This window comes from Cebus imitator, unplaced genomic scaffold (assembly GCF_001604975.1).
Source record: "Cebus imitator isolate Cc_AM_T3 unplaced genomic scaffold, Cebus_imitator-1.0 Scaffold320, whole genome shotgun sequence".
Classification (NCBI taxonomy): Eukaryota; Metazoa; Chordata; class Mammalia; order Primates; family Cebidae; genus Cebus; species Cebus imitator.
In genome coordinates, this window is record NW_016107635.1 from 1,222,681 (window position 1) to 1,247,634 (window position 24,954).

A 24,954-nucleotide genomic window follows, 5' to 3' on the forward strand; every position below is an offset into this window, starting at 1 on the left:
AGAAATGGTCACTGGAGATGAGCAGATCAAGGAAGTGGGAGATTGGATTGTTGGAAGAAAATCCACAAAAACCCTGACCTCACCTACTGTGATGGCAAGGGCACAGATAAAGAAAATGCTCCAAACCAGAAACTTAAAATACTTAAAGAAACAGTTTCAACTGAGGCAAGAAGATGAAGGTTGGATTCAGCTTGTCTTCACTTTTTGGGGAATAACCTTGTCATAGATACAAGGTATGATAGATTTAGGCTGGGCAAACTGTCTGGATGAAAGGTAGGTACCAACCTAGCGTAATTCTTGCCTGGCCTGAAAGGAGATTCTGTTGAGTGAAGAGAGAAATATAGATTTTCTTCTTTTGGCATCTCTCATGGGAAGTTGCTACTAAGGACAAGAATGGTAACAGATGGTGACCGGGAGGGAAAGGGACCAGCTCAGGGTTGATCTCCAGGTGAGGGGCTGGTAGTCTTGTACATGAGAGATTGATCCATATGATTAATTCCTGGAACCAGACTCTCAAACAATTTCCCACTTCCTCTGAGTAGCCTTTATTATCCCCAATTGGCTGAATAAAGAAACCTCTCTGGGATCCTCCTATAGCATCTGGGTTACCTCAGCACCCACCATGTTATCACAGCAATTTTTTGCTAAATTGTACCACTCTCCTTGTTCACTATAAACTCCATGAGGGCAGGAATTACGCCTGTCCTATTACAATTCCATGCCCAGGACACAGACCACAATAAGAGCTCCACATACATTCATGAAATGAATGAGTGTGCTTTGTGAGCTGTAAAGAACTCTGTGATATAGAAGGCAGCTGGGTGGTATGGGGGAATGAATAAGATTAAGACTCTCCAAGTACATTTTCCCGTTGGAAGCCTTTGACTTTAGAAACCTTTCACCCAGAGAGCAGCTGGAGTGACAGAAATATTTTCTGAGCCCCTAATACCAGTTCCAGATGTTTGCAATCATGCGGGTTTGTACCTCATCCTGTAAAACATATTTCTCTCAACCCCACCCCCAAATTCTAGCTGAGGGAGTGAAACCTGGTTTCCAATGATATCACCTGTCTCAGGCTGGCCCAGGGCAAGCAGACAGCAGGCAGGTGAGGTCCCGTCTAGTTTCTCAGATGAACAGCATGGTTCAGCCATGGCCCATACTGCATGAGGAACTAAGAGTAAATTCCACAAGATTTCATAAATACCTACAATGTAAGTGCTCCATCACAGCCACTGCTGCCACCTTCCTCTCAGCTACTAGAGGAAAGAGACCTTGCTGTCCTTCACCTTGAGTTATTCTTCATACAAAGTCTCCTCCATAACTGCTCCCTTTTACTTGAGAAAGCTTTCAGTCTAAGGTCTGAGACAGGATGGTGTGTGTGCTGGGATGGAAAGTGTCTTTTCAGTTGTAGATTATCCTTAATAATAACAGGGATAGGGGAAGAACAGGGGAACTGAGAGTGGGTACAGATGGCCTCTGGACGTTCTCTTTGACCCAGATGTAAGTCTACATGAGCAGCTCATATCAGAGCCAGCTTAGAAAGACAAAGACAAGCAAAGGTCAGCTGAGACATGGGCAGAGAGTTACATGGAACAAAAAGAAGAGACAGAGAAAGAGAGAAACCAAGAGAATCAAACACACATAAAGGTAGAGAAAGAAGAAAAGAAGGACCAGAGAGGAAAAAAGTCAGGAAAGGATATAGAAAGAAACAGAGACAAGAGTTGAGAGTTGGCAGGAGGCAAGTGTGGTACTGATCAGCTGGGGAGAGGCCCATTAGGCTCCCAGATGCCAGGGCAGAAAAGGGTACTGACCAGCTCCAGATGTTGCTGCCTTGTATGAGGAGGTCTCGGGCTAGTGGATAGGGCCTGCTACCTCTGTGAGTGCTGACAGAGCCAGCTGGCTTTCCAGCCTTGAATCAAGCTAGCTGAAGCTAAGAATCCCACGAAGAAAAAGAGAAGTCTCTGATTTTTCAAAGTTAAAAAAAAAACAGCAGGAGAGCAGAAGATAACCGAAGAAAATGCACAGGAGTATGGCGAGAAAATCACCAGACTGAGAAACAGGAGATTATGATACTAGGTGTGGCCTACCCCTTCTTGTCCCCTCTTGTGATCCTTACACTGAGGGTGGCGGGTTCAATGCTTAAGGTTCTTCTAATCTGAAATTCAGGGATTCACAGAAGCTAGTTTACATAAAAGCAGATAAAGAAGTGGTAAGCCTGATGGGCTACAGTCCCCTTTACAAGATCAGAGCTCACCAGTTCCTCACCAGTTGCTGTCAGTGGCTAGATACTCCATTCTGTCAAGCCATACAAATGTCTTCTAACCCCTATTTCCATCTGCCTCTAGGTCTATTCTCAATAAGAGCAAACCACACTGGGATAATATGAGCTAGTGAAAAATCTTTGAATGTAGTGGATGAAGGTATGGGGGTGGGTAGGAAAGAAACCAGAGCTCTAGTTCTAGCTTTGGCTCTACCAGTAACTCACCACATGTGCAAGCTCTGGACAAGTCCATCTCCTCTGAGCCTTTTTCTTCGTAGGTCAAATGGGAGATTTAGATTTACTAAATCTGCTTGTGCCTCAGCCCTGCTTCTTACTCCTACCTCCCCCTACATCTACCCTGCCCAAGAGGATGAAACCCATGCCAATTGTTCTGATGAGGCCATGAGGGAGAACCAGATGTCTGTTTTTAATACTGATGACAGATTAGCGTGTGGGGAATTCAGCCATCCCCCACAACAAGCCCCATTTCTGCTGAAAACAACTGGAACAGGAGGCTACTTATGCTTGGCTTTCATAACAGCGTCCCAGAACTGACAAAACAATGGCTTCTCTGAAGGAGACAAAGAGGGCATCAAACCTAGAGGTGGGGGCAGGGGTAGGAGACAGGGAGAGTGAGCATTTCAAAGTTAGTCAAGAAGGGTGTGAAACAGATGGCAGCAATAAACTGTGTGTGTGTGTGTGTGTGTGTGTGTGTGTGTGTGTTTGTGCTCATGTGTGCACATGGGAGAAAGAGAGAGATCTGTGTAAGCACCTATGTCTCTGCATATGAACGCATGAGCTAGTGAATAAATAAATAATTCCAGCGCTGGACTTGGCTGCCAGCAAAAATCCAGAGATCAAAGGATGAAGCCCACATTTCCCTATTCTGGCCTCACCTGAACAAATGTGCGAGTAATCCTAACTCTCTATCCAAAACAAGTTTTAAACCGTATTTTGTTTTCTTCCTAACATTTATTTCTCCCTTTAATTTTTTTTTAATGCATGGAAATAGGAAACAACAAGAACGTATTAGTTAGTACCTACTGCATCTCAAGACCTGTGCTAGAATTAACTCTTAAAATATGCTGTGAAAAGGTATTGTTTTTCTCATTCCACAGAAAGGAAACTGAACTGTAGAAAAGATGTTGACTAGCCCTGGGTCTCTCTCTGTGAGAAGCGGTAAAAAATAAAACCAGAAGCCAGGTTTTCCCAAGTCTATATTCTTTCATTAGGCTTACATCCTCAAAGATAAAACTCAACTGAGTGAACTGAGAAATTTAAATTTAAGCCAAGTTTATTTTCTTGGGGGTTTAGACATGGTAAAAGTGACACGGAAGTGAACAGAAGCGATGAATGTTTCAGATATACGCTCCCAATCATCTGCAGCATCAGTTGGTCATGACATGTTTTTAAAAGGCTTACTATGTACTCAGCTAGGCTCTAGGACTACAGAAGATCCCATAAAACTGCACAGTGCTTACGGAGTTAATGACAGAGTTGAAAAGTTAAGACATAAATATACCTATCAATATACAATTCAGTTCAGTGAATTGAACATCTATGTATGAGAGGCATTGTGGGAAGACACCAAAATATAAGGATACAAGATTCATCATCTTGTATTTTTAAAAACAACTACCTACCCAAAAACTCAGGAATTGAACAATGTGGAGAATGGAAGTCAAGTCCTACAAGGAAAGGTTAAAAAACCCTGTAAAGACAGAAGCATGTATGTCACTGTCTTCAGTCTTCTGAATCGCTACAGGAAGAAGGGCCTAGATCTGTGTAAAATGACCCTAAGCCAGATAAATGAAAAGAAGTTAATTTTACCTCAATTTTAAAAAATAACTCTTGGATTAGAGCACTGTTTTCTGGAAAATAAAGAAGAATCTTGGATTCATATTTCTGGATTAAATGGAATAACAAGGTCTGGATTTATTTGCCCTACTGCCCACAACATTAAGAAATTAAAACACACATACAAAAAAAAAACACACATATAAATGCACACACGGACACAGCCATAAAAATACATAATACAAGCCTGTCAAAAACAAGAAATTAGGCAACAAAGTACAGAGATCCTGAAATATGGAAAACAAATTATGTGAGCCCTAAAATTTCTCCTTGCCTTTAGAGAGTTTTCAAGCCACTGTTCAGGGAGAGGAAATGCCTGACAGATTCCCTGAACTGCCAAGACAGAGTTCTGAGACCAGAGAAACCAAAGTGATTACAGTTTGTAAGAGTAATGAAGAAGAGAGAGCTGCATAGAGGAAAAACTGAAGAGATCTGTGGAGGAGTTCCTGTCAATGTTCATCAGAGAATTGATGCATGTATGTGAGAAACCTACTAATGCAAGGGGATAAGGGAGAACAATGCCTGAGGTTCATACAGGGGCCAGTAATAGTGCCTGTCTCTACCAGCCATACTGTAAAACCACAAAACGTATGGGCAACTTCGTAGAGCACACAGAAGGGTCATCCCTTACTAGTAGACAATAATTAGCCCTTGACTAAACACTGCTTCAGTTCCATCTGCCAGATCTTAACAGCAAGATCTAAAAGAATCAAGTTGTTTCTCTGTAACTTAACTGTGTCCCAGAAAAGAGTTTAAAAATATTTTTAGGAATACAAAAATATCCAGCACCAAACAAGGAAAGAATCACAATGTCTGGCATCCAATACAGAATTACCTGGCATGCAAAGAGGCAGGAAAGTAGAACCCATAATGAGGAGGAAAAAGTCAATCAATTTAAACTGACCCAGAACTGACCCAGATGTCAGGATTAGCAAACAAGAATATAAAAGTTTTTGTAACTATATCCCATATGTCAAAGAAGAAATAGAATATATTAACAAGACTCAAATTGGACTTCCAAAGATGAAAATTACAATGTCCAAGATGAAAAATAATGCTGGATGGGATGAACAATAAATTACACTTCACAGAAGGCATTGAAGACATGCACTAGGAACCATCCAAAATTAAAGACAGAGAGAAGAAAAAATTTTTGAAAATGAAAAAGTATTGCTGAGATGAGTAACAACTTAAAGTGATTGAATAAACACATTGTTGAAGGAAAAGAAAAATGGAGGGAGATTTTTTAAAACTGACAAAATAATGGCCAAAAATTTTCCAAATTTGGTAAAATCATAACCCCACAGATCTAAGTTCAACAAACCCCAAACACAAGAAATAAATGGGTAATAAAGAGAAAAGCTTAGAATCGGTCAGATATACACATATATATGGGAATATATAAATATGTATGTATATATACATATATATATGGAAACAAAGATAAGAATTATGGCAGATTTATAATTTGAAACAATGCAAACAAGAAGAAAAAATTGTAACATCTTTAATTACTAAAATAAAAATCTGTGAATTTAATATTTCACACCCAGCAATAATATCTTACAAAAATAAAATTAGAATGAATGTATCACTAAATGACAAAATATAAGAAATAATAAAAGACATCCTTTAGGCTGAAAGAAAATGACACTAGATGAAAATATGAATGATACTCAAAGAAATGAAGAGTACCAAAGTTACTATCTACATCGGTAAATATATAAAACATTATGTCATTACTTAAATATCCAAAAAATCATTAAGAAAAATAAAATATATAAATTCTGGAATTTTTAGCATATATGTGGATAAAATATATGACAAAAACTGCATAAAGGCTTGGAAGAGAGGAAAAACAGCTTACTATTATAAGATTACTATACTACACTTGAAATAGTATAATATCACTTGAAGGTAACTGTGATATGCTAGATATTCATGCTGTAAACCCTGAAGCAAACACTGAAATTTTTTTAAAAAGACACTTATTGCTAATAAAGTCAACAAAGGAGATATAATGGAATCATAAAAACTATCCAAACAAAAGAAGATAGAAAAAGAAGAGAAAAAAAAGATGGGATATTTTTAAAAAAGAAGGATGATAAACTTAAACCTAAACATACAAATACCACATTATTCAGCAGGTCATGGACTCTAAAATAAACAAACAAACAAATATGACATTAAATATAAATGGTCTAAACACCACAACTTTATGGTCTAAACAGCCCCAAATTCATAATGCCAGATTGGATTAAAAAATAAGACCCAACTATATACTATCTTCAAGAAACACACTTTAATATAAAGCAATGACAGTATGAAAGTAAAGTAATGGCCGGGTGTGGTGGTTCACACGTGTAATCCCAGCACTTTGCGAGGCTGAGGCAGGTGGAACATGAGGTTGGGGATTGGGGACCAGCTGGCCAACATGGCAAAACCCCGTCTCTACTAAAAATACAAAAATTGGCCAGGCATGGTGGCAGTCACCTGTAATCCTAGCTACTTGGGAGGCTGAGGTAGGAGAATTACTTGAATCCAGGGAGACGAAAGTTGCAATAAGGTGAGATCACACAGTTGCACTCCAGCCTGGGTGACAAGAGCAAAATTCCATCTCAAAAAAAAAAAACATAAAATAAAATAAAAAGTAAAGTAATGCAAAATGACAGACTTTAACACTAATCAAAAGAAAGCCAGAGTGCTCAAAGCAGATTTCAGAACAAAGAATGTCATAGAAATATGTAAGACCATTTCACAATGATAAAGGGGTCCATTCATCAAGATAATATAAAAATTCTAAATGTATATGAACTTAATAGCTTCAAAATATATAAAGTAAAAACTGATTAAGCTGCAGAAGAAATAAGTCCATAATTATAATAAGAGATTTCAAAATCCCTCTCTCAATTATTGATACAAGAAGAAGAGAGAAAATAAGAAAGGCTCTAGAAGGCATGAATAACATAAAAAGTCAATTTTATCTAACAGGCATTTATAGAATGAGCATAGTTACCATATCTATACCCATTCTATAAATGGTAGAGTTACCCATAGATAAGAAAATGCACATTATTTTAAAGTGGATACTGAATACAGTAGTAGACCATCTAGACCCAAAACTAGTCTTAATAAATTTAAAATGTTTAAAGTCATAAAAACGTATTTTCTGAATATAGCTGAATAAAATTAAAAATCAGTAATAAAATTTCTGAAAAGTCCCCAAATATTTGAAAACTAAGTGTCATACTTCTAAATAACTCATGAGTCACAGAAGAAAACAAAAGAAAAATTGGAAATGTTTTGAATTGAATGAAAAGCAATATAATACAATCTTTAAGATACTACTAACACAGTAGTTAGAGGGAATGCCTCCATTACAAGAAAGGTCTCAAATCAATAGCCCCAGCTACCATTGAAAAAATAAATAAATAAAGAAGAGGAGAAAACCAAACTCAAAGTAAGCCAAACAAACAAAATAATAAAGATTAGAGTATAAATTAATGAAATAGGAAACAATAGCAAAAACAGATAAAACCAAAAGCTGATTATTTGAAAACATAAATAAATGTCATAGCCATCTTGCCAAACCGATCTTGAAAAAAAAGAGAGGAGACACACATTACCAATATCAAGATGAGACTAATATCACTATAATTTCAACAGATTTCAAAAGAATAATAACATAATGTTATGAACAACTTTTGCCAATAAATTTGATAATTTACATGGAATGAACAATTTCTTTAAAACACCCAACCTGCCAAAGATCACTTAAGAAGAAATAGATAATTTAAATAAATCTGTATCGATTAAATGATTAAATTAGTAGTTAAAAACTTTCTTGCAAGAAAAGGTCTAAGCCCAGATGCCTTCACTGATGAATTGTACAAAACAATTAAGAAAAAAATACTCGCAATTTTAACCAAACTGTTTCTCTGAGAAGACAGATACATTTCAGAAAACTGAAAAGGAGAAAATGTTTTATAATTCATTTTGTGAGACCAGAATGATCCTCATTTTAAAAAAATAGATGAAACAACCTATATTCCTGGGATAAATATCATATGGTAGGTTGTTTTATAATATGAAAATCTATAAATGTGACTTACCATATTAACAAACTTAGAGAGAGAAATTATACAATCATTTCAATAGATACAGGAATTCAACATCAATTTCTAATGGAAACAAAACAAAGCCTTTGCAGCAGACTAGAAATAGAAGATACCTTCTTCGATGTAATCAAGATAAAAACAAAACAAAACAACAAACAACTAGCATCATACCTAATGGTGAAAGACTCAATGCCTGAGATTAGAAAAAGAGGCAAAGTAATCTGCTCTTACCACTTCTGTTCAATATAGTACTAAGATTACTAGCTACAACAATTAGACAAGTAATACAAAAATAAATGTCATCAAAATTATAAAGAAAGAAATATAATTGTCTCTGTATGCAGATGATATGATCGTACATACAGAAAACTTTAGGAAGAACTGAGCTTTCCAACACTGGAGGCATGTAATCAGTGCATGTTGAAGTGTGTACTGAAATGTTAAAGAGAAAGCAAGATTAGATGATCTCCTAAGATCCTTCCAACGCTGAAATTTTTCTGCTGATACAGAAGAAGTACTCCAAGGCAAATAATGAAGTATGCCAAATAGTAGAGAGAATGAGTGAGGGCACTATGTCGAGAGGGAGAAGGCTTTGTGCTGAAGGGGTCAAGAAGCCTTTGTGAAAGAAGCAACACTTGAGTTTTGATGTAGACTCTGCATGGTCTGTAAGAACAAGCACTGTGCTGGGCCTAAGACAGACCTGGTTATAAAGCCTGGCTCTGCCGTTCGTGCTTATGGGACTTCAGGAAAGTCACTTACCTCTTTGGGATTTACTTACCTTATCTGTAAAACAAAGTTCATGATCAGTCTTAAGTTACATTTTTGTTTGTTTGTTTGAATTCTGAGAAGAATGGCATGCTATAGAGATGTGATAGACATGTGAAGCATTATTGTTAAAGCGTAAGCCCACTATTGGAGCACTTTCATTTCCCTTGGTTATCTGTGGTTTACAAACCTCTGCTATTACAAAACAGCACTCCAGAAGGACAAAGACACACACACACACACACACACACACACAATACATACCCACCCATTCACAGACAGTGGTAAATCTCACCCCCTTAAAAATAATGTATATGCAGATAACTACAAACATGCAGACAGTTCAGTTGCCCCCACACATTCAGACACATAGTCTTGCACAAACACATATGTACTCCATATAGAGTCAAAAGTCAGAATTAACAAAGTTTGAAAGATGAGGCAAAATCAGCTGCCCAATTACTGCTCCATGACTCATCCCTCTGTGAAAGTGATGCCCCCACCAGTCTGTTGTCTCTTTCAACCAATAATGTGGAAAAAGCCACATCAATCCCAGGACACCTATTAGCAGCCAGCTTGAATTCTCATGTTGTCCATAATCTGGGCCTTTCTCTTTCTGACTTATTTCACATTCACAGCCTCATTTTATCTCTTTCTTCCCAATTTCAGAGGAAGCAAAGCAAAAATAGCCCAGAGAGGAATATGAGAGGTATAGGAGAGAGACAGAGAGAAGACAGGAAGATAGAAGAAGAAGGAACAATAAAGGTCTTTTCATTCATTTATTATTCATTCATCAACAAATATTTGAATGCCAGACTTTCTGATAGGTGTTGGAAATTCAACTATGAGTAACATGGAAAAAGCATCTTTCCTCTTGGAGTTTATAATTTAATTGGGCAAATTATTATACTTCCTTCATTATTTAAAAACCTGTCTTGGTTCAGGATTAAAATTACAAATTTGAGGAGATATCACAAACTGAATAACCTTGGATTAGTCTCAATGTTCTAATCTGTGAAATGGGCACAATAATCACTAGCTCTCCTAAAATTGTGAGGATTCAGAAAGATGCTAAACAAAGCACTTAGCTCAGTGTCTGGCACAAAAAAATAGATGTCTAATTGATGTTTTCTGGCTGGAAAATAATAATTGCTGAATGGAAGTCTCAATAGAGAACAGAGGATATAAGCCCCAGTACAGATCACAGATGAACACTTCACTGCTTGGCAGTGTCAATGATTTAGAAGAACTCAGGAATAATGTTCTGAGTGATAATCAAAGGTATCCCTCTTAAAAGCCAACATTCTCAAATAAATGCTCCTGCATGCTGGAATCACTTCCAATTCTCTCTTTCCCAGCACTAGATAATGAAGACTCCAGGTGTATCTCACTAGAAAGCAAAATGTGTCAATTTCCCTACCTCAGTTCCAGAGATAATGTATCTACGGATCAAGGCCTTCAAACACAAAATTGCAGGCCTTTCCAGATAGAGAAAGGTCAAATTATCTTCAGAATCAACTAGCTCTTTGATACAATATTTTGAAGGTCCAATTCAGAGAATCAGAAACTCTTTCTAACTACAACTTGCTACCTCTGCTTGCTCAAATTCATGAAAAACAGCACACAAGGATGGGCCGTGAAAAATCACTAAACAATGAAATCTCCCAACGCCTTCCCAAGACAGATGAGACCAAGTTTCCAAACACAAAAGAAAATCCCAATTTCCCTCCTCTGTCATACTATCCCAAGAAAACGAGAAGTCAGGAACCTACCTGTGTACAGGTCAGTGTCTGTGTATTCATCCACTTTCTTATGCTGCAGAATATAGTCGGAGACCTTGGTCCCAATAGCCGGCTGAACATCCACCCACTCCAAGGAGACCACAGTACTGGAGGGTTCCACTGTTGGAGACAGCCGCAGCCTATGAAAAGTGAAAGGAAAGATTCTTATTTGGCAGCCAGCACCAGCTGGGGCCCAAAAGAGTCTGAATGTGTCAAGATGAAGGTTTCAGTCTGAATTCAAATCTTGATTCCTCCCACCACCACCACCAACTTGTATGACCTTAGGCAAGTTATTTCCCCTCTCATGGCCTCTGTTTCCTCATCCATAAAATGGGAATACAAGGAGACACCTTTCAAGATCAATGTAGAATTACATAAATTAATCCATCCACATAATATGGGCTCAATGGCAGTTTATCAGTTTTCCATATATTTATACTATATTTTCAATGATGCTTCACTTTCCATTAAATTGGCAGTGCCTTCAAAAAAAGGAACTTTCCATTTTTTCTGTCATTCTCTTCAATACCCACAGTGTATTAGCTAACTTTTTAATATCCTTAAGTAAATACTCTCTTGAAAGGAGCAAAAATCCTGGAGTAAATCTTTTTGCAAAATAAGAAAAAAATAGAATGATTAAAGGTTAGAATTAGAGTGGTCCTTAGTTTAATTCTCTCATTTCACAAAATGGGGAAAGGCTCAAAAAAAAAAAGTAAACGGTTTGCACAAGGTCACACAGCAAGTTGAGGACAGGACCATGATGGTAACTTTGCTTATCCTTATTCCAGATTCCTTTTTGCCACAATACCACACTGTCTCTTCAAGGACTATCTTACAACATGATTCTTCTCACCCATAGAGGTTGATTATAGGACTTCATTTTCCAGTATTGGTTCCTGCCCCTCTCTCATGCTTCTCACACCACTTTTCCCTCTTAACCACACACCTGCAACCACAGTGACTTTCCTTTACTTGCTCAAATGGTGAATTTCCAGTGTCTGGGCCTTCTTAAATGCTGTTCCTTCTGCCTGACATGTGATTCTCACCACTAGTTGCCTAGCTGGTGTCTACCCTAGTTTAGGTCTCTTCAAAGAGCTTTCCTGGACTATTCCTTCTCTCTTCTAACTAAAACATCTCCCCATTATTCTCTCTAATGGCACTTCTTTGTTTATTTTTCATATTCTTCTTATTTGAAAAATTTTGTTTTTGAGAAAGAGTCTTACTGTGTCACCCAAGCTGGAGTACAGTGGTGAAAGCATAGATCACTTCAGCCTTCAACTCCTGGACTCAAGTGATCCTCCCACCTCAGCCTCCCTAGTAGCTGGGACTACAGGTATGAGCCACCACATGAGCTATTTTTTTTAAATTATTATTTTTATATTTTGTAGAGACGAGGTCTTGCTATGTTGTCCAAGCTGGTCTCAACTCCTGGCCTCAAGAGATCCTCCTACCTCAGCCTCCTAAAGTGCTGGGATTACAGGCCTGAGCCATGGTGCTCAGCCCTTACTTAAACTTTTAAACTGCATTTTATTTTCCTGTTTTTGTTCTGGCATCTATCTCATCCACTAAGTTGTCAGTTCCCTAAGTACAAGGACTATGCCTATCCTGTTCATTGACATGTTTCTCAGTGCTTGACTCATAGTAGATTTCAATCATTTGTGGAATGAATGAATAAAATGAAGCTTCAGAGAAGAGGTTCTCTAGTTTCTTTATCTCAGTAACCCCATTGCCCAACACAAGACCTGACAAAGTAGTCAGCTGCCTAGTAAGCTTTTGCTGAATGGGTACCTGAAGGAAGAAATAATAAACTGAGTGGCATTATTTAAAACAGCGTACACTGCAATATCAGCGTCTGCTCCTGTGCCACAATTCTGTTCTGCCAAAGCTCCCTTCTTTCCTAAAAGAGGAGGTAGGCTCCAGGGTCTTTGTGGATGTTGTTAGGCACCTTAGGAGCAGAAGCAAGTCACGCCATGGGCTAGCAGGACAGGAGTGTGAGTCCATGAAAAGGGATGGCCAAAGGAAAAGGGGCCATACATACGTACACCGGCTGCGGAAGGGGGCTGCAGTTGGGGAGCCCGCTGGCATCAAAGGCACTGAGGTCACACCTGCACCAGTCATCAATGACATCTCCTTTCCCCGAGCACCAGTAGGAACTCATCAGTGCACTCTTGAAGGCCTGGAAAAAAGGAGGACACAATACACAATGATGACAATAGGGGAGAGATTGAGAGTAAACATGCTGATGGCCATGATGTGAGCCAACGAGAGCTTCAGAGTAGCCTCTTTAAGTAAGTCATCATCTACTCCCTAAATCCCTTGCCCTCTACTATCAGGTTCTCCCATCCTGAGCCATTCCCTCCCGAGAAGCCAGAATGATCACTGAGAAACAACAGTAACTGTATCCATTGAGAATGTTCCCTGGGCTTGGCACTCCGCCTCCGTTAACTTATTTAATCTTCACAACAACCTCACACAATAGATAATATTATTATAATTTCCTGTTCTACAAGTTGGAAAACTGAAGCACACAGAGAGTAAATAACTTGACTGAGGTTTACAGATAGCAAGTGATAGAACTAGGACCCAACCCAAGGCAATCTGGCTCCAAAGCCTGCCCTCTTAAACACCTTGCTGCAACGCCTTTTATAGAAGCCTGACCGTCTCATTGCACTGCTCAAAAACCTTCAAAGTTCCCCACAGTCTTCAGGATAAAGTCTAAATACCTTATCCTCACTCCTGGCCACCTTTCCATCTCTCAGCACTCTTCTGACTTTCTTTGCACGGTATCATCCATTCTCAGGTACCCACATAATTTCCACCAACAGTGAATTCCCGTTTACGTAAAGTGTGCTCTAAATCAGGAGCCGGAAAACGGTTTCTGTAAAGGGCCAGAGAGTAAATATTTTTGGCTTTGGGTCAAGGTAGACTCTGCCACAATTACTTAACACTGCCTTTGTAGCATGAAAGTGGCACAGACAATACATTACATGAATTGGCGTGGCTGTGTTCCTATAAAACTTTGTTTACAAAGAGAATTAGTAGGCTAGATTGGGTCTGAGGGCCACAGTTTGCTGACCTTTGCTCTAAATGATAATCAATGTTCTATTTAATCGGAAGGTGCTTCAGTCTTTTTTAAACATGCAAACGAGCACCACACACACACACACGTGCATGCGTGCGCATGCGTGGGGACACACACACACACACACACACACACACACACACACACACTGTACTCTGCCTGGAATATTACTTTTCTGCACTCCAATGTACTCTTTTGGTCTCAAATAGGAAACTTTAATCTGGGAAGCACACTCTAACTTTCTTACGTCTAGAACCATGCTCCTCTTCTGGACACCATAACACACCAGACCATACCTACCCACACATTTCCTTGCCTGTCTCTCCCAACAACACTGGTCCCACCAAGGGCAAGGGCCAGGCCTTATTCACATGAATATTTTTGTGGGACCTAGCACAGTTTTTCAGTCAACAGTCAGTAAATAAATGAATGGACACTGAAAAATGGATCATTAATATTTGGTAGTAAAGAGAACTTGGGGAAGGAACTTTTTTCAGTTTAGCACAACACAGGACAGGACTCAAGTTTTATCTTCGTTCCCCTCCCTTGGGTTCTGGTGTGGAAGATAGCTTCGTGTATGCTTGATGCTAGCACTGACATTTCAAGGCATGGGAGATTCTGAATGAATGACAGCTGTCGTTAAAATGTAAGGATTTCAGAGACTGTTGATCTTTTATTCATTTGGTAGCTATGTGATTTGCCTACTCTATATGATGTTCTTATTTTTCATTTCTTTCATATTTTTTATTTTTGATGGGCTTTTAAACAAAATTTACACACTGCTAAGGGCACCTGATTACCTAGATGTCACTTTTTTCATTCTGCATTGTCTAAAAGACTCAAGTAGAACACGTTTGTATAAAGAGGTCTGGGGTCTCCCTCCTGAGTGACCAAGAACACAGAACTAGAAGGAGAAGGTGTTTATCAAGAGTGTTCCTGTGTAAGCTTCCATCACATTTCTCCTGGAAGTTGACAAAAAGTCTCCAATTATTCCTGCCATACATTCTTATTCATATTTTCTCCTAGGGGTGAGTGAATGATCAAATTTCACCAAAGTTAAGTGTCCTGACCCAAAGACATAAAAAATAATTACAATTAACATTCAAGAAACACTCAGTGGCACAGCACATGGTGCTTTAAGTGCATTAACAACATAACCATCACAATAATACTGAGATACAGATATTATGATCCTCATTTATACATGAGAAAACTAGGAATCAGAGCAGTCAAGTAATTTTCCCAATATCACACAGCAAGTAAATGGTGGAGGCAGAATCTCAGCCCAGATCTTTGTGACTTCCAAGTGCAGATCTTTTCTGTTTAACAACTCTGAGCCATGGGATTAATCCCAAGTAGGGTTGCCAGATTCCATAAATAAAACGCAGGGTGCTCAGTTAAATTCAAATTCCAGACAATTTTTATTTTAGTGTAAGTATATTTTATAAACGATTTGCATATAAAGTGCCTGGGCCAGGTTGTGTCACACAGTAAGAACACTGTTCCTACTAGGTGCCAGAACCTATGCTGAGAACAAACGTCCATTCTCTAGCCAGCACCAGAGGGAGGCACTCTCATGAGGACAGAAACCAGATGCAACTGCATGACATCATGCTGACTGTTGGATCTTTTCTTGCTCCCTTTGCAGGTTCCCCTTTATCAAAATTGATGTGCATAACTACTGATGGCTTAAAATTCTGTCACATCTCCAGCCAGCATTAAGGGCTTAATTACCATAATGGTGAAACCCAGATGGGAAGATTGCACTGGACCCCAGCAATGGGAAGAGAGAGAACATACCGTGTGTGTGTGTGTGTGTGTGTCTGTGTGTGTGTGTGTGTGTGTGTCTGTGTGTGTGCATACGCGTGCTTGGTTTTTGTCATAAATAGGAACTTGAGCTTGAGGAAAACAAAACAGGAAATCTCTCTGGACTTTGGGTGTTTCACCATCCAGGCAGTTCTTGGGAAGAAATCCTGCCTGTAAGAATCCTCATTCACTGGCTCTTTCCCAAAACCCCGAGGAACAGAATGGGGACTGGTGCAATGGCCAGGCAAACACTGGATAGAAAGCAAACACACCCGGATAAAAGGCCAACATCAAACAGGGAGCCCTCATAAGGCTGCAGAAGCCAGCATTGTGTCAATGCAGGATCACTCTTTGCTTACCTCTTCAGTTCTTGCAACACTCCATCCAGAGTCCAGTTAGATCCCAGGGGAGGAAAACCATAGAATGTTCCAACTTCATAGGACTCTGTAAATCATCTAATCTAATCCATTTTACAGATGCAGATACAGTGAGAGAGGCTAGCTGGCTGGACCAAGGTGATAGAGCAACTTCATGATGAAACTACTCTATCCCTCCGTTTAGTGCTCAAAATTACCCATTGAGATGGATGTTCAATACCCACTTACAGAAAAGCATGGAGAGAGAGGGAGGGACTTGAACTAAAGCCCATTTGAACCCTTGTACCCTTGATCTTACTAGGTCACACAGGAACGACAAATGCCAAGATTTCATCCAAAATATCCTGTTCAGCTGCTCTGCTTGGGTCATGTGCTTCTGTGTGTGCATGTGTTGTCTGCATGTGTATATGTCTCTGTGTGTTTGAGAGAAAATGAAACCTTACACTGGAGGCATTGTTGACTCCTGGCTTTTAGTCAGTAGAGGGACCTGAGAAACAAATTCTGTACTTAATGGTTGTAAACACATGGCCACTGGTTTTCATAACAAAGAAGGTTTGCATTTCCACAACTGGTAAATGCTTCCAACTTCTGGCTAATTAGCTAGCAAACCAAGCTGGGCAAGAGGAGAAAAGAGCCACAAAAATATGAAGCAATAAAAAAAAAAATAGGATGTATTTCTGACTCTCTTGTTACTTTCCTTTTTGAACTTGCATAAAAGATTCCTCATTCTTAAGCCTCAATTTCCCTATCTACAAATGAGGGTGGAGAAGATATGTTTTCTAAGGCTTAAGTTGAGTACACATTCACTGAACTTCCTACAACATACCTTGTGCCTTCCAGAAACTAGAAAGGGGATGAACGAGACCTAGTCACTAAGTTCAAAGGATCTGTGGTTTACTAGCAAAGACACACACAAAAACAATTACAATTACTATAGTTCAAATGCTATGAAGTAATACACACAGAAGGAGGGGGGCGCTTCTAGCTCTAAAATTATGACAATATCTTAGGAATCTTAAACTTTAGGTAAATACCCTGTATTTAAGATATTTAGAAACATCTACATAGAATGTCACTAAGCCCATGAATTAAATTCCACACTCTATACTTGAAATGACTATAATTTTTACCCTAAAAATTATTCTCACATGCAGATACCAAGTCAGTCAGTTTTGAGAGTATGATGGTTCTACTCTGTATCACTCCATAAAGATGCTCTGAAATGCTTATTCAATGCCTAATGGATTTCATCTCCATGGTACTAATAAACTTGGCCATATGACTGCTCAACCCATAACAAATGAGGAGGGGAAAGGCTCTCTAGAGAAAAAAACAATCTATTATCTTTTTACTCACTGGCTCCATTTTAGGGCCAAACGCAGTATCTAGCATTTAACATAAGGCAGTCAATGTTTGTTGAATTAAAAGTTCCCATGGAATGCTGAATAAAACAAACCAAATAAATAATAACAGTAAAGAAAATGGGTGTATATGTTTGTGATCCTCTTCTTCCCCAGCATCACTTGTATCTCCCATGTCAGTTTGGTGCCTCCAGCCAAAAAGCGGGGGTCAACCCTCTACCTATAAGGTATCTCAAAACCAATCTCCCAGCTGGGCACGGTGGCTCGCACCTATAATCCTAGCACTTTGGAAGGCCGAGGCGGGTAGATCACAAGGTCAGGAGTTCAAGACCAGCCTGGCCAACATAGTGAAAACCTGTCTCTACTAAAAATACGAAAATTAGCTAGACGTGGTGGCAGGTTCCTGTAATCCCAGCTATTTGGTAGGCTGAGGAAGAATAATCCCTTGAACTTGGGAGGCACAGGCTGCAGTGAGCTGAGATTGCACCAATAGACTCCAGCCTGAGCGACAGAACAAGACTCCGTCTCAAAACAAAAAACAAAACAAAATAAAAAACCTCCCCACTTTGGCCCCACCACTGCCTACCTGGTGATGCCCAACTCCCTGCCCCCAACCTTTTTTTTGAGATACAGTCTCACTCTGTTGCCCAGTCTGGAGTACAGTGGCATGATCTCAGCTCACTGCAACCTCCGCCTCCCCAGTTCAAGCAATCCTCCTGCCTCAGCCTCCCCGAGCATCTGGGATTACAGGCATGCGCTACCACACCCAGCTAAGTTTTGTACTTTTAGTAGAGACAAGGTTTCACTGTGTTGGTCAGACTGGTCTCAAACTCCTGACCTTGTGATCCACCGGCCTCGGCCTCCCAAAGTGCTGGGATTATAGACATGAGCAACCACGCCTGGCCAAGGTCATAAATTTGAATCATCTCTGTGTCCCTACCTTCAAGAAAAAGAGTGAACACATAGGATCCCAAACATACGTTTTAAATATGTTATAAACATACTTATATTTAAATATGTTTTAAATACAAAATAGGATGTTCTGCCAAGAATTAAACTTCTGTACTTGATATTGTTGTGTTCTTCTAACAAGAGAGACGACAGAAACGCATGTCTTTTGGTCACCATAAAAAGACGAAATTACGTTGAAGCCATTGAAAGGAGATTCGGGTGGACTATGGAGGCAGAGTCCCTTTTGAAGACAATTGTCATCACTGCTTGGAGGAGAGTGGGGTTGATAGCTTTTTTGCCCAGAAGTGTTTGCATATATAAAGTAAGAAGCTTCTAGGGCTCTAGAGAGATGGGAGATGAAGAGATAGTGGTTGACATCCCAGCTTTATAGGGAGACTAATTGGTGCACCCATGCTGACAATGTGTTTAATTGATCAGAAGGGAATTGATGAACATGGGAAGGATTGAAGAGGTTTTCATAGAAGTGTCTGCGAAAAAGCAGAAACAGAGGTTTCCAGCCCACCCTGGAACTCTGGGATAAGATCTATGTGGGCCATCTGCCATCCGTCATCAGCCTATCTCCTCACAATGGCTACAGGAGATTCCAATTATCCACTTCCCTGGTAGCCACAGGAGATAAGGTGCAGGGGCTGGAGGCCCCATTCCTTAGGAATGAAAAAAGACATGCCCATCTGCCCTGACAGTGAGAAGGTGATTAATTGGTCAGTCTTTAACAAATCTATTAATGTATAATTAAGTAGCACATGTAAAAACACATAAAGGGAGAAATATAGGTAGTGTTTATTGACTTAAATCTTCTTACTCCCAAACAACACAGGAAGGCAAGTGAGGTGAGTCCTGTCAAAAATTGCTTGGAAAATGTAGCAATTAGGGAGTAGCTGAGCAAGGGGAAGTAGAAACCTAAAACTACATATATATCCCAGAAGGTAGAGGGCTCTGAAGTGCATACAAGCATATTCATTGGCATGGATTCTTGGCATTTCAGATCTAGAAGGGTCCTAAGACATGAAGCTGGTCCTCACAACTCTGCACAGACTAGGAAGCCCAAAGAAGAGAAACATTCACTACACCACGTTGCCTACATTTGGTCCTGGCTTCAAGCCACCAAATTCTGTCATTTTAGTAGAAAACAAGCGTAACATCAGCATTTACTGAGAGGGTAGTAAGCGCTTTAATATACATTGTATTATATAATCACGTCAATAGCCTTATGTAGTAGTTTTGCTGTTCCTATTCCCATTTTATAGATTTAGGAAACTGAGGTCTGAAGGGTAAAACAGCCTGTACAAGGTGGTTACCCACTAAAACGTAGTAGAACCAGGACTTGAACTCAAGCCACCTAATCCTGAAGCCCATGCTGTCAGCCATCGCGACCATAAGCAATGTTCTCATTGAAGTAGAGAATACTAATAATTACATTATATTTATTGAATGCTTACTACAAGCCAGGCACCGTTCTAAATTCTTTGTATGCATTATTCCTCACAACACCTGAAGTACTTAAGACATATTAACTTGTTAAATTTTCCCAACAATTTGTGAGCTACGTGTGGTTATTATATCCAATTTGCATTTGTTTCCAAGGTCACATAGCTGGTAAGTGGTAGAGCTAGGCTTTGAATTCAGGACATTTGGCTTAAACCAGGAAATCTGTGCTTTGAAATATAAAGCCTCCGTATAAAATAATATCCATTTATTAAAAATATTATTCACACCCCTGAGTCCACCCATGTTTAGCATATATTAGGATTTTTCACTCTACAAATGAGAATGAACCAATGACAATACCATGTGAAATTGCAATTTTGTAAGTCAAATGTTAGCAATATCATATAGTTCAATGTAACGGAAGCCACAAGTGTGAATGAAATGACACAGAAAAAGTACAGAACATGAAAAGAGTAAAAAGACAAAGATAGGAGAATCCAAAGGAACGCCAACATTTTCTAATTTACTGTGTGACCTCAGTAAGTCTCTTCTCCCCTCTGTGTCTTATTGTCACCTGTTAGTTTCTTTAAGTTGAACATTCAGATCACAGTGTTGCTATTTCTGATCACTTTCTCACTCATGCTAAGATTTAGCTGTTTCTCAAAGTTGGCCATAGTTTTCCCATCCCTTTTACAACTTCCCATCCTAGATATACTGACTATAATTGCCTAACAGCAGGCTAACCTTTGGAGACAGCAAAAGGATTCATGGTTTCTAGAGGTTAGAGAGAAGGGAAGGATGAATAAGCAGAGCATGGTGGATTTGTAGAGCAGTGAAAATACTCTACGAACATTGTGTAGACGTGATACTATGATGGTATATACATGGAATTATATATTTGTAAAAACACAGAGAAAGTACAACATCAGGAGGGAACCCTCTCATAAACTATGGACTTCGGGTGCTAATGATGTGTCAATGCAGGTTCATTGATTGTGGCAAATGTACCACTCTGGTGAAGATGTTAACAGTCAGGGAGGTTATGTGTATATGGGATAGAGGGTATATGGGAACTCTCAGCTCTATTAGGCTGAGAACAAAAACTGCTCTAGAGAAAGTCTATTTGACTTTCTGCCAATTGGCATCCTCTCTGCAGAGAAGGTCACACAGATGATAAGCATACCATTAACAGCTTTTGAAGAAAGAGGAGTGAGATGAAGAGAATAGACACCTATTAAGCATCTCCTTATTTTATGTCTAGTGCTAAGGCATCTGCCTGTTAGCTTCTATCATCCTCCCAACAACTTGCAGAAGCAGCAGGTTTTACTGTTTCCGGTAATTCTTACAGATGAGCAAGTGAAAGGTCAGAGAAGATACTGGCCCAAGGTCAATCAGACAACACAGTAGGGCAGAGGGTCTACTTTGGACTCGCATCAAATCCCAAGCAGTGGCCCCAGACCTTCTTCAACCTGCCTCTTATTTTCAGCCTCAGATCCCCCATAGGATGAATAAATACTAACTGGCAAGGACCCATTTCCTATATAAGAAATTGTGCAGCTCAATCTATGGCTCTATAAATCACAGAAACGACACCTAATTTCCCCTGTCAGGATAAGCTTCACTTTTCAAGCCATTCTCCTCTGAATGATGAGAGGCCGACAGAACAGCTCCTTAATCTGGGTGACAGGGAGAAGACATTTAGAGCCATCCAAAGCCCTCTATTGCCACACTTACCTCTGCTAATGAAAAAATATTAGAGAAATAAATATACAACCCACTGAGATGCTTGTGCACAAGGCTCTGTCAGCTGTCTGTTTCTCAAGACGTACACACACAAGATGATAGGATTATACAATCCTCAGGCAAGGAGCAATTTTTTTTGTCAGTTAGTTCCATATTTCAGCTCCCATCCATCTTACACAGAAGATGAAGTAGCAGGTTTTAATGCATTAAAATTAACAGTGAGCATTTTTTGAATACTTTTCTATTCCAAACACAGTGCTCAGTGAGAACTGACATGCAGGGATTCAACTGATTTGTACAGCAACACCATGAATTTAATACTCCTATTGCGGCCACCGCATAGAGGATGAGACTGAGGCCCCAGAGAGTTTGGGTTCCTTTCCTAAGTTACATAGCCAGTATATAGCAGAACAAAACTCAGACCCACGTTTCTCAAATTCCAAAGCCTACGTGCTTAACCACCATGGGCCACTGTCATCCCCATAAACAGCCTGTATATTAGGTTGCATTGTTTCCATGCAACCCTTGAAAAAGTTGAAATTTTTAGAAGTTTGATGCTCCTGTAATCAGGTGACTTAATCAATGTTGCAACTCTAGGAATTAGGACTCAAACACAGGTCTCAACCTACAGACTGAATCCTCTTCTTCATCCTGGTCATTTTTCCTAAATACTAAAGACAGGTGGCATATGACATAGTCTCAGGAGGAGGGAGGGGGACCAGTTAATCTTGCCCTGGTCAGTCCCAAGTCCTTATTTGCCACAACCAAATAAGGACTTGATTTAAAAAATAACTTCATGTTGGTCTGGACAATACTTTTTTGAATAAGACCTCAAAAGCACAGGCAATAAAAGCAAAAATAGACAAATGGGATTACATCAAATTAAAAATCTTCCTTTGTTGACTGCAAAGGAAACAGTCAAATGAGTGAAAAGGCAACCTACAGGATGAGAGAAAATATTTGCAAATTATGGCTCTGACAAAGGGTTAATATCCAGAAAAAAAAAAAAAAAAAAAAAAAAAAAAAAAAAAAAAAAAAAAACCGAAAAAACAAAATCCCAAAACAGAAAATATATAATCCAATTTAAAAATGGGCAAAAGAGCTGAATAGATAGTCCTCAAAAAAGATATAAAATTGGCCAAGTATATGGAAAAAATGCTTAACATCACTAATTATCAGGGAAATGCAAATGAAAACCACAATGGGATATCATCTCACTCCAATTTGGATAGTTATTATCAAAAAGACAAAAAAATAACAAATGCTGGCATAATTGTTCAGAAAGGGGAACTCTTATACACTGTTGGTGGGAATATAAATTAGTACAGCTATTACAGAAAACAGTATGAGAATTCCTCTAAAAATTAAAAATAAAACTACCATATGATCCAATAATCTCACTACTGGGTATATATCCAAAGGAAATAAAATCAGTATGTTAAAGAGATAGCTACACTCTCATGTTTATTGCAGTACTGTTAACAATAAACAAGATATGGACTCAACCTAAGTGTCTACCAATAAATACATGGATAAAGAAAATGTGATGTATATACACAATGAGGCATTATTCAACCATAAAATAATAAAATTCTGTCATTTACAGCAACATGAATAGAACTAGAAATAATTATGTTATATGAAATAAGCCAGACACAGAAAGAAAAATACTACGTGTTCTCATTCATATGTGGAAGCTGAAAAAGTAGAACTCATGGAGGCGGAGAGTTGATTGATTGGTAGTTACCAGAGTCTGGGAAAGGTAAGAGAGAGAGGGCGATGAAAAAAGTCTGGTTAACAGATACAAAAACACAGTTAGTTAGTATGAATAAGACCTGGTGTTCAATAGTACAGTAGAATGACTATAGTTAACAATAATGTATTGTACTCAAAATAGCTGGAAGAGAAGAATTAGAATGTTCCCAATGTAAAAAAGAAACAAAGATAAATGTTTTGGATGATGGATATCCCAGTTATCCTGATTTGATCATTGTATATTGTATGCATGTATCAAAATATCACACGTAGCCCAAGCACAGTGGCTCACACCTATAATCCCAGCACTTTGGGAGGCTGAGGCAGGCAGATCATGAGGTCAAGAGATCGAGACCATCCTGGCCAACATAGTGAAAACCCATCTCTTCTAAAAATACAAAAATTAGCTGGGCATGGTGGTACACGCCTGTAGTCCCAACCTTCTCAGGAGGCTGAGGCAGGAGAACAGCTTGAACCTAGGAGGTGGAGGTTGCAATGAGCTGACACTGCGCCATTGCACTCCAGCCTGGTGACAGAGCGAGATTCCATCTCAGAAAAGAAAAAAGACACAAAATATCACATGTACTCCCCAAATAGGTACAACTATTACATATCAATAAAAAAATGACCTGTAATCTTTGCATATTAGGAAGCTTAGGAGTATCACTTGAGGTCAGGAATTTGAGACCAATCTGGGCAACACAGTGAGATCTCATCTGTATTCTATATTTCTAAAAAGAAAGACAATAAAACAATTAAAAAGAGTTTTGACTAAGAAAAAAATAACTATTCTTCTTCTTAGCCTGGCACACACAGCCCTTCCCAAAGTGATGCTGAACAACCTCTCTAGCCTCATATCCCACCACCATAGTCTGTCCCAGTCCTATATACCAGCTACATTGAACTCCTTGTCATGGATCAGGCTGGCAACAAACATTTATGCCACTGTATCTTTGTGCTTGGGTTCTCCCTGTCTATCATGCCTTTATTCCATCTTTAATCAAATCATACTCATTCTTTAAGACCCACTACAACTTCAGTCCTCTTTGAAAACCCTTCCTTGATTTCCTGGCAGAATTGAAAGTCCTTACTGCACCTTTGATAACACATCTGTTAGTATACTTACCATATTTTACTGAATTATTTATTTATATGTCTGTCCTCCCTACTGGACTGTGAGTTATTTGCCTTATTTTATCGGAAACTCCTCCCACAAGCATGACTCAAAGTAGGTACTCCATAAGAGTTTCTTGTATGAATGACTGCTGCATGAATAAGTAATAAAGTCTGAGGAAAGAAGACTGGGAGCTGTTTGGCTGCGTGATCAGCGTGATCCTACTAGACTTTCTCAGTCATCAGGGCAATAGATTGTGCTTACATTGTTCTAAACTATCTCCAAATCATTTGTCCTGCCTGTCATTGAGCTGAGAGCAATTGTGAAAGTGATGAATAGCAGACCAATTATGAGCAATAGGAAACAACGGTTACAACTCCAGGGAGAAGACACAGCCATATCAGTAGCCTCATCCATCTAATCATGAGTCATCTTCCCAAGGCACCTGTGACCTTCAGCTGCCAAGGGTTTGTTAGCCTCATACAAATTTAAGTTCTTCAGAGAATGGTTCCCCTTTTCAGCCTATGTCCAACAA

The 24,954-nt window shown here is 39.2% G+C and overlaps 1 protein-coding gene across 5 annotated transcripts in view; it reads right to left on the reverse strand.

The window, feature by feature from the left end:
- Positions 1–24,954, reverse strand: part of ASTN2 (astrotactin 2) — a 950,477-nt gene that overhangs the window by 159,292 nt on the left and 766,231 nt on the right. For all 5 annotated transcript variants that reach the window (XM_017504318.2, XM_017504317.2, XM_017504316.2 and 2 more), the window contains 2 exons: positions 12,824–12,957; positions 10,773–10,921 (listed from right to left, as the gene is read on the reverse strand). In XM_017504318.2, coding sequence (XP_017359807.1) covers positions 10,773–10,921; positions 12,824–12,957 — 283 coding nt within the window. The remainder of the gene's footprint in view (positions 1–10,772; positions 10,922–12,823; positions 12,958–24,954) is intronic.